At 48.7% G+C, this 13,733-nt stretch overlaps 5 protein-coding genes across 5 annotated transcripts; 2 read left to right on the forward strand and 3 right to left on the reverse strand.

The window, feature by feature from the left end:
- Positions 1 to 22: 22 nt before the first annotated feature.
- N7519_007878 (putative UDP-glucose,sterol transferase) lies at positions 23 to 3,271 on the reverse strand (the record flags this gene model as incomplete). The annotated part of the gene is made up of 7 exons (XM_057294654.1): positions 23 to 225; positions 297 to 435; positions 487 to 1,224; positions 1,266 to 2,034; positions 2,104 to 2,340; positions 2,393 to 3,029; positions 3,085 to 3,271. Coding segments are annotated over 7 exons (2,910 nt in total), but the record flags the coding sequence as incomplete, so codon positions are not given.
- Positions 3,272 to 3,857: 586 nt separating this feature from the next.
- On the reverse strand, positions 3,858 to 5,268 carry N7519_007879 (uncharacterized protein; the record flags this gene model as incomplete). Its single annotated transcript, XM_057294655.1, has 5 exons — positions 3,858 to 4,021; positions 4,076 to 4,238; positions 4,304 to 4,644; positions 4,708 to 5,033; positions 5,087 to 5,268. 5 exons carry the CDS (start codon positions 5,266 to 5,268, stop codon positions 3,858 to 3,860), a joined length of 1,176 nt encoding a protein of 391 aa, XP_057149466.1.
- A 986-nt stretch (positions 5,269 to 6,254) lies between these two features.
- On the forward strand, positions 6,255 to 8,137 carry N7519_007880 (sugar porter family MFS transporter; the record flags this gene model as incomplete). Its single annotated transcript, XM_057294656.1, has 5 exons — positions 6,255 to 6,407; positions 6,461 to 6,706; positions 6,745 to 6,987; positions 7,039 to 7,369; positions 7,452 to 8,137. Coding segments are annotated over 5 exons (1,659 nt in total), but the record flags the coding sequence as incomplete, so codon positions are not given.
- A 1,669-nt stretch (positions 8,138 to 9,806) lies between these two features.
- N7519_007881 (uncharacterized protein) lies at positions 9,807 to 11,222 on the forward strand (the record flags this gene model as incomplete). The annotated part of the gene is made up of 4 exons (XM_057294657.1): positions 9,807 to 10,308; positions 10,364 to 10,780; positions 10,828 to 11,034; positions 11,092 to 11,222. Coding segments are annotated over 4 exons (1,257 nt in total), but the record flags the coding sequence as incomplete, so codon positions are not given.
- Positions 11,223 to 11,753: 531 nt separating this feature from the next.
- N7519_007882 (uncharacterized protein) lies at positions 11,754 to 12,855 on the reverse strand (the record flags this gene model as incomplete). Its single annotated transcript, XM_057294658.1, has 3 exons — positions 11,754 to 11,913; positions 11,990 to 12,431; positions 12,489 to 12,855. 3 exons carry the CDS (start codon positions 12,853 to 12,855, stop codon positions 11,754 to 11,756), a joined length of 969 nt encoding a protein of 322 aa, XP_057149469.1.
- Positions 12,856 to 13,733: the final 878 nt, after the last annotated feature.

A 13,733-nucleotide genomic window follows, 5' to 3' on the forward strand; every position in this document is an offset into this window, starting at 1 on the left:
CTTGGCTGTTCGAAAGATCTCATCAGTAAGAGACTCGCAGGTCCTCTTCAAGCAGACGCCATTTTCTAGCAACTTCTGCTCGTTCATCGGCGGTAGATGCCCGCATCTCTTCGATACCTTGTGCTATTCGCGACGCCATAATGGACAGCTCCTGAGTCCTTCCTAACGATTTTTGAAGCTTTCTGCGGAGTCCAACCAAAGGATATCCAATGAGTCCCCAGAGACCTAGATGAAGTTTAGTCAGAATGAGATGCGCATGGGAAAGAGCTGTTTTGTGACGCATTGCGTTATCATACCTGCTGGTGGCTTGAGGAACACACCGCCAATCCCTTTCCCAATTCCCTTGACCATTCCTTTCGCTCCTTGGTGCTTGGCACCATACCGGGGCTGCGTGACCAAGCCCGTGATACCGTAGTAAAATCCGTCGCGAAGTTCCTAAAGAAAGGTCAGTGGGGTTATTTCGATTGCCGAAGATGAGTAACGTACCGTTCCAGCTGCCTCGAGTCCACTGCGGAAACCGATAACCTTCGGCGTGTCTTTCACCATTCGGTCGTGGTACAACATCGGCGCATTGTGAAACCCTTTAGACAGGCTGAGAGCCAAGTCTGTCGGGAGCCAGAGTATGTTTTTCAAGAACTTCTTCGACATTCGACTGCCGTGCGTGCGTATTTCGTAGATAACACCGTGGCCTTTGGGTGACTCTATATAGCTTAACAGTTCTGACTGGTCCACCGGCTTGCCTTGTCTCTGGCCACAAGCGCTAGCTGGTAAATTATCGTTCATCTTGTTGTGTCTGACATTATCGTTCTCGTTGTCGTTTGTATCGAGGCTCATCTCATCATCATCGTTATTTGATCGGCCAAGTCCACGACACTCGGAAGGCCCATGATACTCTGCAGGCTCATGATACTGCTCCTCATCGCTGTCCACGACTGGATCTTGACTTCTGCGGGATCTCCTCCATGAAGACCTTGATGAGGGACGTGACCTTGATGAGGGACGTGACCTTGATGAGGGACGTGACCTTGATGAGGGATGACTGCTCTGACGAGTATGGCGTATTGCGCGACCCGTGGTGACAAAATCCGAAACGACTTCGTAAGGGACTTCGCCGATCCCGGTCACAAAGTTTGCAATGGCTCCCACTAGCACCTGGGCTCCTGCACTTATAGGGCCTGCAGGATTTCGATATGTGTCGTATTCAGATGCTCGGTTCCTATGTAGCTGGTTAGTGATGTGAAAGGATTTTGCGAAGGTCAACCTACAAAGCGACATTCTGTGGTTTTATAGCCCCCCATTTCAACCAGTACAGCGGCAGCAAAGGCACTAAGCCCAATAGAAGTATGCTTAATGTGCCACACAGCAGGGCGATTGGGACATATTGCGCACCGTAAAGTCTTCAAGTTGAGATGTCGATGAAAGCTTCGTACCCCATCCTTCACACCGGACTCTTTCCGCATCTTATTGGCAATTTCTTGTGCCTTATCTTGCGTCGAAGGCTTCAGCGCTGTCTGGATGGCATCGGTCAACTTCTCAACTGAGAGTTGCTTGTAAGGCACAGGCATCGGCCCGGCCCCGGCCATTCCGACGATTCCTCCCCAGAACTGTTGATCTCCAAAGAAGGGAACGATAATAGTCGGACGACCAAGAGCAAGCCCTGCGGCAGTGGTACCCGCACCACCATGATGAATCACGCATGATACGTGCTGGAACAACCAGTCATGCGGTACGTTGCCGATGATGAGGATATTATCTGGCACGTCGATACCGTCGACCCCGAGGTTTCCCCAGCCTTTTGAAATGATCGCACGCTGGCCGGCGTTCTTTATTGCTTCGAACACGATTTGGGTCAGTTTAACTTGATTTTCTACCACGATAGAGCCGAATCCAACGTAAAGCGGAGTGGGTCCTGCTTTGAGGAAATCGTCGATCTCTTTCGGGGGTTTGTAGTCCGACTTTGCAGGTAGCACACTAAACCCGCAAATATCGATGTGGTCAGCCCAATCACGAGGCTTTGGCAACAATGCCGGCGACCTGAGGCAAAGTGTAATTAGTAATATTCATTGGACGGTTCAAATCCGCCGACTTCGGGTTAACCCATACCACAGATACGAGAACGGAACACCGAGGCGCGCGGGCAAATTCGGCGCCGTGATCGAATCTAACGGATCGAGCGCGAGGCATTTCTTCCGCCACGAGTTGACAAGATCCCCTAGTCCCTCCCAAATCATCATATCCACAACGGTATAAGAAACGAGATTTGCGACTGTTGGTTTGCAATCCTGCTGGTGGAGAACGGCCAAAGGATGCGGGAACGACTGCGTAGCTGACCAGGGCATTCTAAGAATTTCCATTAGATGATCCCTCAGTTTCATGTTTAAGATATACTCACGTAAACATCATATGAAGCGGGATCCCCAGCCTCTGTGCGCAATGTATGTGGCCCAAGCTTGGCGGGTTAGCGATGATTGCATCAGCGACAAATGGCCTCCGACGATAGTCCACCGTGTCACTCCAAAGATCCTCCTTGATTTGGTGTAGGTCTGTACCGTCCCCTGTTTCGATACATGACTTCCAACACCCGTATATGATTTCCTTCATCTCGCGCCGACGTTTTTGGATGGCACCGCTGCGAATCGTGCTGAATGCGGGGAGTAAGGATGGGTTTTTGACCATGAATGCCATCAGTTCTTCGGGGTCACCACCGAGATTGAAGAACTCCAAGCCGCCGTCAAGTACGAACTCTCGGAAAGCGAGATGGGTTGCTAGTCGGACGCGGTGACCATATGCCTTCAGCTCTTTTCCCAGCGCAACGAACGGTTGGATATCGCCCCGAGATCCGATAACTTGGATGACGATGTTCAGTTTCAGTGGGAAGTCTCTGCCCTCATCCTTTGGTATTGGTTCGGGGGTCGGTTTGCCCTCCAGATCCGCTAGGTCTGGTGGCGTAGTCTTTGTTTGGACGCGATTCAATAGGCCTGCAAGATGCGGCATATGCTCATCGATCTTTATATCAAGCCGGCCATCGCCTAGGAAAGAGTCACTGTTAGCCACAGCTTGTAACTATTCACTTCAATCACGAACTCAAGATTTTGACACCGGTATTTCGTCGATCAGTATTGATGTGCTTCCGCTCGCCATTCGGGGAGAGCGAAAACACTGACCTCCTCAGGCCAGTCCTCCGATCGGATTGAGCCTTGGCGGCTGGATCTGCGCCTCCTAGTTGGTGATGCCGGCTCCATTCTTCGCGGGAGATCGGCCTGAAGTGGCCAACTAGAGTGACACAGGTCGGTATTAGCTGGAGGTGTTTCGTGTGTTTTCACGTAGTGGGATTTATAATGTGTGTATGGATAAAGAGCATAAAAAAGAATATGATCCCAAGGTTAGCTGTACTTCGATGATGTCAGAAGGTTCCAGTCTATTACCGCCCAGCTCGGATTCTGCCTGCAGTATAGTTTAATATACAACTAATATGGTATACCATTAAAATTTAAGTGCCTATGTATAATCCATATGACTTGTTGCTTTATAGGCATTATTCACAAATAGAAGAATTATCTAGCCAGTGAATCCGGTCAAAATTGACTAGATGTAGTTGTAGTGTAGTTGAGTGCAGTCCCGGCACCCCGGATCTTCCATTGTGGGTCCCGATCGGGATCAGCGACCTGGACCTCGGGATCCCCTATGTACACCTGGGCATATATTTAGTTACTGGTTACAATATGCACCTGGGAAAACCTCGAGGTATTTGCAACCGATGTACAATTCTGTTGCCATCTGTATAATTTTGTACTTCGTATCAGCAAGGATTGTTTGAAATCCATTTGCAGATTCGTAGATAACATATGTGGTTCCATCTATTCTTGCGCTTTGTCGCATAACATCTCGAGTGCCTCATCTGCAGTGATACGACTAGCTGGTAGGAATCGTAGTAATCCTTGAGCCGCTTTTAATAGAGGTTGAAGCTCTGGGTCGTGCACGCTTTCTGCAAACTTGTGTTCTAACTCGGAGGTTTCGTAGTCTTTGAGCGGAATTAGCGGAAACATCTTGGATTATTCGAGATCAGATTGCTTACCTTCTTTTATGGCCAAATCACGGCCAGTGCTGGTCTTCATTTCCTTCCATCGAGGCTCCCACTCGACTGGCAGTCTCTCCACAGAACCAATCATTTGGAAAACCAGATAATCGTCAGCGTCAAAATACCAAGATGGGTAGATCGTGAACACGAAAGCGTAAATCTAGATTTCGTCGCTCTATTAGTACTGTTGCTACAAGTAAATGAAAGAAAAGGAGCTTGGCATACCATGCAACCTGCTCGCCATAGATCAAGGCGATAATCAAAGTGGTCTGTGAAGATCGTCTCAGGTACCTGTAAATTACTCGGCTGGGCAAGCTTCTCGGGCTGCTCCCCTTCGAGAAAGCTCTCTCCAAGATCAAAAAGCCGAATATTTTCCTCGTCCTCGTCAATCCAGTCGACCCATTCTGCTGCCTTAACTAACTGGGTCGGCAACCCGTTGTCTAAAGGTGCTCCATCAATACGGGCAAGCGGCTCAATTTCCGGGAAGCCAAGAACGTCGAAGAACCCTTTATCGGGTGAGTTCAACAGCTTATTGCAGGTAAATGCGATGTTCCGGCCACTGATGTCTGATACGAGGTCAGTACAACTGCGCCAGGCTACAAGAACCCCGCCGGAAAAATTGCTCTTACCGCCATGGCACATCCCTGCACTATGAATAAACCTAACAGCTTCCAGGAGTTGTGTAGACATTCGAAGTATATCTTCCGGCTCGAGCTTGTCATTGCCCTCGCAATAATCTCTGAGGACAGTATCGACTGTAGGGCCAAGTAATTCGAGTACAAGACATTGATGGACTCCGTTAGGGCCATCGTGAGTAAACTCGTCAAGCAGCTGAATGATATATTTTGAAGAAAGGTTCCCTCCACATCGCTTCTGAAGAAGTCTCAGGTTTCTCAGCTCCCCTGACTCTGACGCATTTGCGGTCATGATCTTCAACGAGACCCACTGGTTTTGTCTAGAATCATATTAGCCGTGGCTTGGCGAAAATGGTTCGCTTAAGGACCTGACTCTCTGTCCTTTGCAAGCCACACAGTCGAAAACCCCCCAAATCCTAACTTATGGTGGATTTCATAGCGACCATTCTTGAAGGTATCTCCAAGGGTGACAGGGTGATATCCCCCAAGTTTGTATTCTGACAACTCCTCCTGAGTATAGAGAAGATTATGTTGGCGGAACTCAGATAACTGCATATTCGAATGCTGACAAATAGAATGAGGGGAGGGGGAGTGAGGGGAGTGAGGTGGGGAGAGGACGTTGGTTTGGAAGGTCATGTGCCCTGGAGGTTGCCTAGCCGGGGGCCTGCGGGAGGCGCCGAGATTTGTTGTCATACCGCCCCGGAGAACCTCCGAGATAAGCAGCCTCCTCCCGGGTTCTCTTGCGACATTGGAAACCGGAGTAATTGGCTATAACACGCCGTACGGGACTCAGCGGCACATCGGACAACCTCCCGAAATCGGGAATTGATACTAATTCAGGCCCCTCTCCCTCCGCTTTCCCCTCAATTCTTCGACTCCGTGGTATAATATGGCCCATTACCCATGATGCTAGCGACATTGAGAACCTTTCTAGAAGACTTTTCTTGGATATCCCTTCAAATGTTCTTCGAGGTCTTTTTAAAGTCTTTTTAGAGATCTTTTGGGTTTCTCCTTCCGCCTTAGTGCAAGATCGGTTTCTTGGAAACTCAAGCCACCCGCCAGATCCCGAACTAGCCGAATATTTTGCTCGCCGATGCTTCTGAAAGTGGTATTTGAGCCGGCTATAGAAGGAAAATGGTGTCCGAGGCGGAAAATGGTGCCCGACTCGTTGAGACTCCGGGGCCCCGCGAATTAGGCGACCTGAAAAGCTAGTAGAGATGTATGGTTTAGGGAGTTTTCCCCGCGTCCTCTTCCCCGCATCTTCCCCCAGCCGGTGGAGACAACGTCAAGCGTAAACTCTAAATATCACTTCACAGCACAATGTAAAGGAGTGAAACCGGTTGGGGTAATTGATATTCACCTGATTGGTGTACAGGTTGGACAAAAGAAAGTCCACATCCACACTGTTGCGCTTATATCTGAAAGATATCCTCAATTGTTGTTTTCTTAATTGGATACTAAGAGACTCTTAGAGAATACATACCTTATTATCTCAGTTTGCATATAGACCCTTCTACTTAGCTACCAGACTCCAAAAAAGACAATGGTGGAAAAAAAAGGAATCCCCAGAGACCGAACATCTTGAATCCGATATAAAACCAAAACCTTCTACTCTCATACTTCCCCCTGGATCAGAACGACAACCATATGGCGAAGCTGGTATTATCATCTCCCGATTTCTCTATACGCATCACGTACTAATCCACGATCACGCAAAACAGGCCTCAAGGGTATTCTCACGAACAAGTATGTCGCAGTATGTGCCGCCTTCGCAACATTGGGCGGAGCAATGTTCGGCTACGACCAAGGCGTCGTCTCCGTAACACTTACAATGGACCACTTCCTTGCGCGATTTCCTGAAGTTGGCCCCGATGCACCCGGTGCAGGATTCCAAAAGGGAATCCTCACTGCCATGATCGAGCTGGGCGCCTTCATTGGAGCAATGAACCAGGGATGGATTGCTGACAAGATCTCTCGCAAGTGGTCTATCATGGTTGCAGTTATAATCTTCCTGTTTGGTTCCGCCTACAGACTGGAGCCATGAGCTTCGACATGCTCGTTGGCGCCCGCTTTGTCGGGGGTATTGGTGTCGGCATGCTGGCTATGGTGGCACCGCTATATATCTCTGAGATCGCGCCGCCGGAGATTCGCGGTACTTTGCTTGTTCTGCAGGAGCTTTCCATTGTCACTGCTATCGTGATTGCCTTCTATATCACATATGCCACACGGTACATTCCTAATGAATGGTCGTGGCGCCTTCCTTTCCTCATTCAGGTGTGCCTTCCCCAGTGGCGTTGATTTGTTCTTTCCTAACCACGTGGATAGATGGTTCCTGCCATATTCCTTGGCATCGGTATGCCTTTCCTACCATATTCACCTCGATGGCTCGCTGGCCGAGGCCGAGATGAAGAAGCACTCCAAGTACTCTGCAAATTACGCGGTCTCGATACCACTGACGAGCGCGTGATCCGAGAATGGGTTGAGATTCGATCCGAGGTCGCCTATTGCAACGAAGTGAGCATTGTGAGACACCCAAATTGCCAGGATGGGAGTTACACCAGTCGTGCTATGCTGCATGTCTGGAGCTATCTGGACTGTTTCCGCAAAGGGTGTTGGAAGCGTACGCATGTCGGCATGGGGCTGATGTTTTTCCAACGTGAGTATTCTGCCTATTGTCGTGGAACCACCACCTTCCCCTCCTTTTCCTCCACGGAGACTAACTCGTATTCTCCTCACAGAATTCGGCGGTGTCAACGCCCTCATCTACTATTCACCCAGTCTATTCGAAGGAATGGGTCTAAACTACTCGATGCAACTTCACATGTCCGGCGTCATCAACATCTGCCAGATGGTAGCCTGTTTCTGGTCACTATGGGGAATGGATAAATTCGGTCGGAGACCTTTGCTCTTTGGCGGTGCTAGCTGCATGATCCTTGCGCATCTCATCATCGCCGTCTTAATGAGCCAATACCAATCCAGCTGGCCCGAGCATTCCACGGAGGGCTGGGTTTGCGTCGCCTTCTTGTGCTTCTTCATGCTGAGCTACGGAGCTTCTTGGGGTCCTGTCCCTTGGGCCCTCCCAGCTGAGATCTTCCCTTCCTCGCTACGTGCTAAGGGTATGGCGTTTTCCACAATGTCGGTTTGGCTTAACAACTTCATCATCGGACTTATTACCCCGCCGCTTGTGCAAAACACTGGGTATGGAACTTACGTGTTCTTCTGCGCATTCTGCGCCCTGTCATTTGCTTGGACGTGGTTCTTCGTTCCTGAGACTAACGGAAAGACTTTGGAGGAAATGGATGCTGTCTTTGGGGATAATTCTTCGAGTGTGGAGACGGAACAGCGCGCGAGGATTGAAGCTACAATCTGGGCCAATGCTGCAGCACGATCCGATGGACTCGAAGGCACTCAACAAATTACTTAGATGGGCATTTTGGTTTCGGGTTGTATCTTTGATACAATGGGTGTTTGACTTGTATCAGTTTTCTCTGTGGTGCCCATATAGATCATATAGACGTATGAGGTTGTGTGACCTCTCTGTTTCCTCCCCGGCTATAGTCTTTGCCCACTGTACATAGCCTTTTTTACTTTCGCATATATAAGAATTTCATAGACTCCCTGCGGCCAAAACCTCCAATTTCTTTTGTTCAAACCTCGACTCCGATCTTCTCCGACACCTTGGCGCCGACAGTGTCTTGTTGCCGAATTCAAACACCGAATGGCCCCGATTTCCTCTTGGTATACTGCAGCAACGCAAGTGGGGCTTCGGTATCATCGCCTTCTCAGTTTCCTTGGGCAAAAGGCACATTGAATGCCAGCAGTCGTTCAATCGCTCGCCTCTCATGAATGACACGGAGCCAATGGGGGGGGGGGTTTATTTCGGTCAATGACACGGGCTCGACTACTGATGGCAAATAGGGGTTTGGAGCCGCTATGCTTCAAACTCCTGCAGAACAGGGAATATTTCCATCACCTTATCGGAAGGTGTATAGTTCGCATTTCAGAATGGTCTCGATCACTGCTCGTATCGTGGCTTCGGTTCGTGCCGCTATCCGGTACTCCCCGCGCCCTAGTAATTTAAGTTGTAATTTAATTAATTTTACCGTTCATACTCCTTTGAATAGAACCTTGGAAACCTTGGAAAAGACCGGGACATCAGTTTCCTTAGTCAGCACACCACCTATTATAAGGCGGTGTGTTTCTGCCGGAAAGTGGGGTTATATTGAACTAAACGCATAGATATTTCGCCCTTCGGGGCATATGGTCAACTGAAAATATACAGAGAAGATTAGCATGGCCCCTGCACTAAGGATGACACGCATAATCAAAGAGAAGCTACTTTTTTTTTCTTCACGCAAGCTCAATTAAAATTTTAGAGTACGACCTTTTTATGTATATTGTATATTATTGTAATGCTTGCTGTGTACATGTGGCATGTCACGTGGCCATCGCCGTTCGACTCGCCATGTTGTCACAGCTACATTAATTATCAGACTTTCATCTGTGGTGGCCATATGTCGCCTTTCCTTATTGCCATTTGCTACTAATTTGTGAACACGGTCGGAGTAGCCAATCCGGTTCTTATAGCAATAAAACACACGTGGTGTGCGGGTGGTTAAAGCACGAATGACGTCATAGCCACAGGTGGTGAAGTGGGGCGTAAAAGGCAAAAGCGAAGGTGGGTTTTGCGATGCTCGCAAAACATCATGCCTTATTCCCCACCCGTATGTTTCAAGTCGGACAAATCATTCCCTCACGAAACGCGAAACGTAGATGCCGAGGCCAATTGAACGGAATCGTAAGTCCTGGTCACGCGGCGTTGGATCTCTGAAATTAATCTGGGGGTTATCTCATCTCTAGGTTGGTAAGTCAGTCGAATTATTCCCTGGTCATCGTCGGCCTTCCAAGCCGTACCATCGTACCATCTCCCTTTCCTTGTTGTAGGTTCGCTGTGGCCTTGAAATAAATTACTAATGCATTACTACTCAGTCAGACTTGCAGGTCACGGCGGGTCAAATGTTAGTCTTGCATATTTTGACTCTTACAAAGCTGTCAGTCACTAACCGGGCGACCATTCTGATATACCAAAAGGCGACGGAAGAAGGCCCAAATGCTCACCATGTCAACGCATTGCCCGTGACTGTCATTGGATCGAGGAAGCAGGCACAATAGCGGCAACGAGAGTTCCATCATACCAGTCGAGCCCTCTGGCCCCAAATACTCACCATGAAACCGAATATACCTCCACAGAACATCCTGGGTATACCTTGCAGGACCCACAAGTTGCCAAGTTATTCCGCCACTACATAGGAACCTTGGCAGCATGGTATGATCTTAATGACAGCAAACGCCATTTCAAGGATATCATTCCCGTCAGGGCTCGACATAATCCGCTATTGCTTAGTGCCATTCTAGCCTTTTCTGCTGCCAACCAACACCGCACCCTTGGGGAAGACGCGTATCTGGAGATCGCTGAATTCTACCACTATGATAGTGTGCGCAGATTGATTTCTCTTACTAAAAATATTGATAGCATTCCTCTTGGTGAAACACTTGCCGCCATTTGCCTTCTGCGATCTTATGAAATTATTGCACGTCAGTAGTTTGTCGATACTCCTAGCTCCAGATGCTAACAACTTAACACCTTTAGAGAACGTTAGCTCCCAGAGTCACTTGCAAGGATGCTATTCTCTGCTGGCGAGTCGGCAGATCCATCTCACAGCAGACCTACTCAGCGCAGGATACTGGAACTACCTACGAGAAGACATCACGGTGGCTCTAATAGAGCAACGTGGTCTAATGATCACGCTTTCCGATCAAAATTCCCCACCAGAACCAACAGAGGATGCGGACTTCGCTAACTACATCACATTCTTGCTCGGCAAGATTATCAACCGGTGTCTGTCTGTCGATTCAAGTGCATTGAGTCCCCTCGAATGGGAAGCTATGAAGGCTGATCTTGACAATTTCAAATCATCACTCCCGCCGTCGTTCGACACGATACAAACACCCGGCCTCGGGAGACAGAGTAGTTTCCCATCTATTTGGACACTACGAAGCTGGCATGGTGAGTATACTTGACCTACGCTCCATTCAGGGCTCTAACCTCATAAGTGTCGACTCTCCATTACTACCATACCGCCATGGGGATCCTGTGGCTGGCGCAGCCTGCGACTCAACCCCTGAAAGCTCTACAACGCATCGATGATATGGAATGTTTACGGCGGAAATTGGAATACCACGCGACTGAAATTTGCGCCCTGGCCATTTCAAGCGACTCGGCACCGGTCTGGGTTAATGCTTTTGGCCCAATTGCGTTTTGTGAGTCCTGTCGGACTCTTTTTTCCTGTTATTTAATCTGACGCATTTTGTGCATAGGTTGCGGTTGGATTCAAGATACCCAGAAGCGCGTGGAGATGGCAGAAGAGTTGGGAAAGTGGGGAAAGCTGACTGGATGGCCGGTTTCCAGTATATTAGATGCTCTTTGTCCGTCGGAGATGGTCCATTAGTCAACCACGCTGTTGTATTGACACACTCTATACGATAATAATAAAATGTCCTATCTGAAGCCTGACGACCCGTATCGTATTGATATCTACAAGGTCGACACATATTCCATTTCATTCCTCTCCTATTGACGACGTGCAGGTGAGCGGAAAGATGTAAGATTGCTGAGGGTAAAGAGAAAGAAAGAAATATGAAGAGCACATTTCGGTTCAAATTAGCCTACTCTTCCTTTTGGGTCTCTTGCAATGGCCTTTTTGATAGTGCAAGATCAGTTTAGGTGAGGATGGCCGGTGGTCACTTCCTCTTATAGCTCGGGTGACCTGCCCAAAGATATACAGCTAGTCATCTCAAACATAAATTGCACAGAACTGCTTCTCGCGCATACTGATACTGGGTGGTGTGACTGTCTAAGGCCTGCCCTTTCCTCCATTTGCCATGACCTCCAGGGCTGCCTCTTTATACATGCAGTCAATCAAAGTTATTCTATCTTGTGGCTTCGTAATCAATTACCAGTACGAGCAAGCTCCTCCAGCTTAAGGGTACTGGTTAAAGTCATAGGCATTTCCAAAGCCCCGGTTCAGATACCGCGAAAGTGCCGTCGACTTGCTCACCCAGTCCACGGGAACATCCAGGTCGGTCTGGCTCTCAATGACAGGTTTCAGATCGTCCGCAAATTCGAGTTTCATAGGGTTCCTATACCACGGCGCGAAGTGAACTATCGATGTTAGAGTGCTTTCGTGAAAACGACGAAGAGAGCACTTCAACTTACTCATCGCCAACATGACTCGGGGGGTCCTCGGTCTGATTCCCAACTCCAGCATGCCAAAGACGAAGGTCTCTAACGACCAGAGCCCCCTTTGGCACCACGGGTTGACATGGCGGGCGGTGTAGACGACGCTTCTCTAGCTCATCGGGCTTAATACGACCACTGGCACGCTCGCCGTGTTCCCCTTCTTGAACATGTAGACCCGTGTCACTGTGTGTTCCTAGCCACACCTCAGTAGAACCATTCTCCGGGGTCATGGTTATGAGGGGAACATTTATCACATGTGCAAAAGGATGAGACGGGTGAGCGAAGTCTGCGTCTGAATGGACAGGCTGGGACTTTGGAGGGTTCTCTGCCGTTGGAGGCATTGCAGTATTGCCCGAGCAGAACGTCCATTTTGGACGGGGTCCTAGTGCTGTTGAGGTGATTTGAGTGGCGATGGGGTCTTGACATCAGTTAGAAGCTGCGGACTGAAGGTGTAGTTGGGGCTTTGTGGACTAACTCATGAAAATACTGCGCTCGAAATACTCCCTTACTGGAGGAGCATCTTGTTGGATATTCCCCGGGTTGTAATTGAAAGGACTGTTTTCTTTCTTTGACTGAAGATAATAGGCATCTTCAACCATCCTTTTGTTGAGATGGTCGAGGCAGTCATGGGGGATAACATTTTCAATAACCACCAGCCCATCATGATGCAGGCTACGTATTGCGACCTCTAGATTCTGATCGGAAAGGCGTTCATGCTTGATCTCATCTCTCGATGGACGGATGGATGTCGGATGGCTCGTTAGTTTTCCGATTTGGGTCGATAGAGGCCGGATCTGACAGCGGCTCAACACCTTTGGAGCCTTGAAAAGGACTTGACTCATGGTAATTCGAGTGAGAACGATATAGTTTGAAGAGGACAGTTCGTAATTTGCGGTGTGGAACGGGAAGAATTGCCAATTATTTATGCGTCAGTTGCACGAGGTGTCACTTCAACGTGATAACCATTGCGGAGACTGAATGTTTGTCCCTATTCTCTTCTCTAGTCTTTCTCGCCTTTTGGTGGAGCCTTTCTCATCGGTATGTAACTACGCGGGGAGTCAGATATGCGGAGGCAATTGGATGAACCTATTATATTAGTTGGATTTACGAGGCACTAGTCATTTCCAAGGTTTCCTTGTCTTCGCAAATACTATTCGGTGAAACAGCCTCGCAAAAGCGTATGTTCGCTAAACGGCTCGCATTTGAATTGATTTCCCGGTCGCTTTTCGCCAAACCATTAAGCGAAAACGAAATCCACTCACCCCACGCCACGTCTACATCCAATCAAGTCGTTATCAAACAAAAGAAAAGAAGCGGCGCCAGGACACCCATTTAGACGATCCTCGACTATTTGAACGACACGCAGATCAAAAGCCTAACGTCATGGAGCATTAACCTGCTGCTGGAAACTGCATATCTCCACAATGATACACCAACCTCTTGTCCCAATTACTTGAAGATCTCTACACAAGGCTACACAGAAGGGATCTCTAAGAGAGCTAATGTACAGATATATAATAACGCGGCTAACAATGTCTGACTAGTCCCTTGCGATGTATCCCATTTGGCCTCATTTTGGAACCTTCACGGCCCACCTGGGGTAGGAAGTGGACTCGCGGGGACCGTCCGGCCTCCTGCCGAAAGCGCGTCTGTCTCAATCAAACCACGATCGACATTGAATCGATACTGCTGTGCCAATCGGGCAATGCAAGTTACTCAA

The sequence above is a fragment of the Penicillium mononematosum genome (assembly GCF_028829835.1).
Source record: "Penicillium mononematosum strain IBT 11891 chromosome Unknown utg000003l:1.0-8172316.0:1.0-8177699.0, whole genome shotgun sequence".
NCBI lineage: Eukaryota > Fungi > Ascomycota > Eurotiomycetes > Eurotiales > Aspergillaceae > Penicillium > Penicillium mononematosum.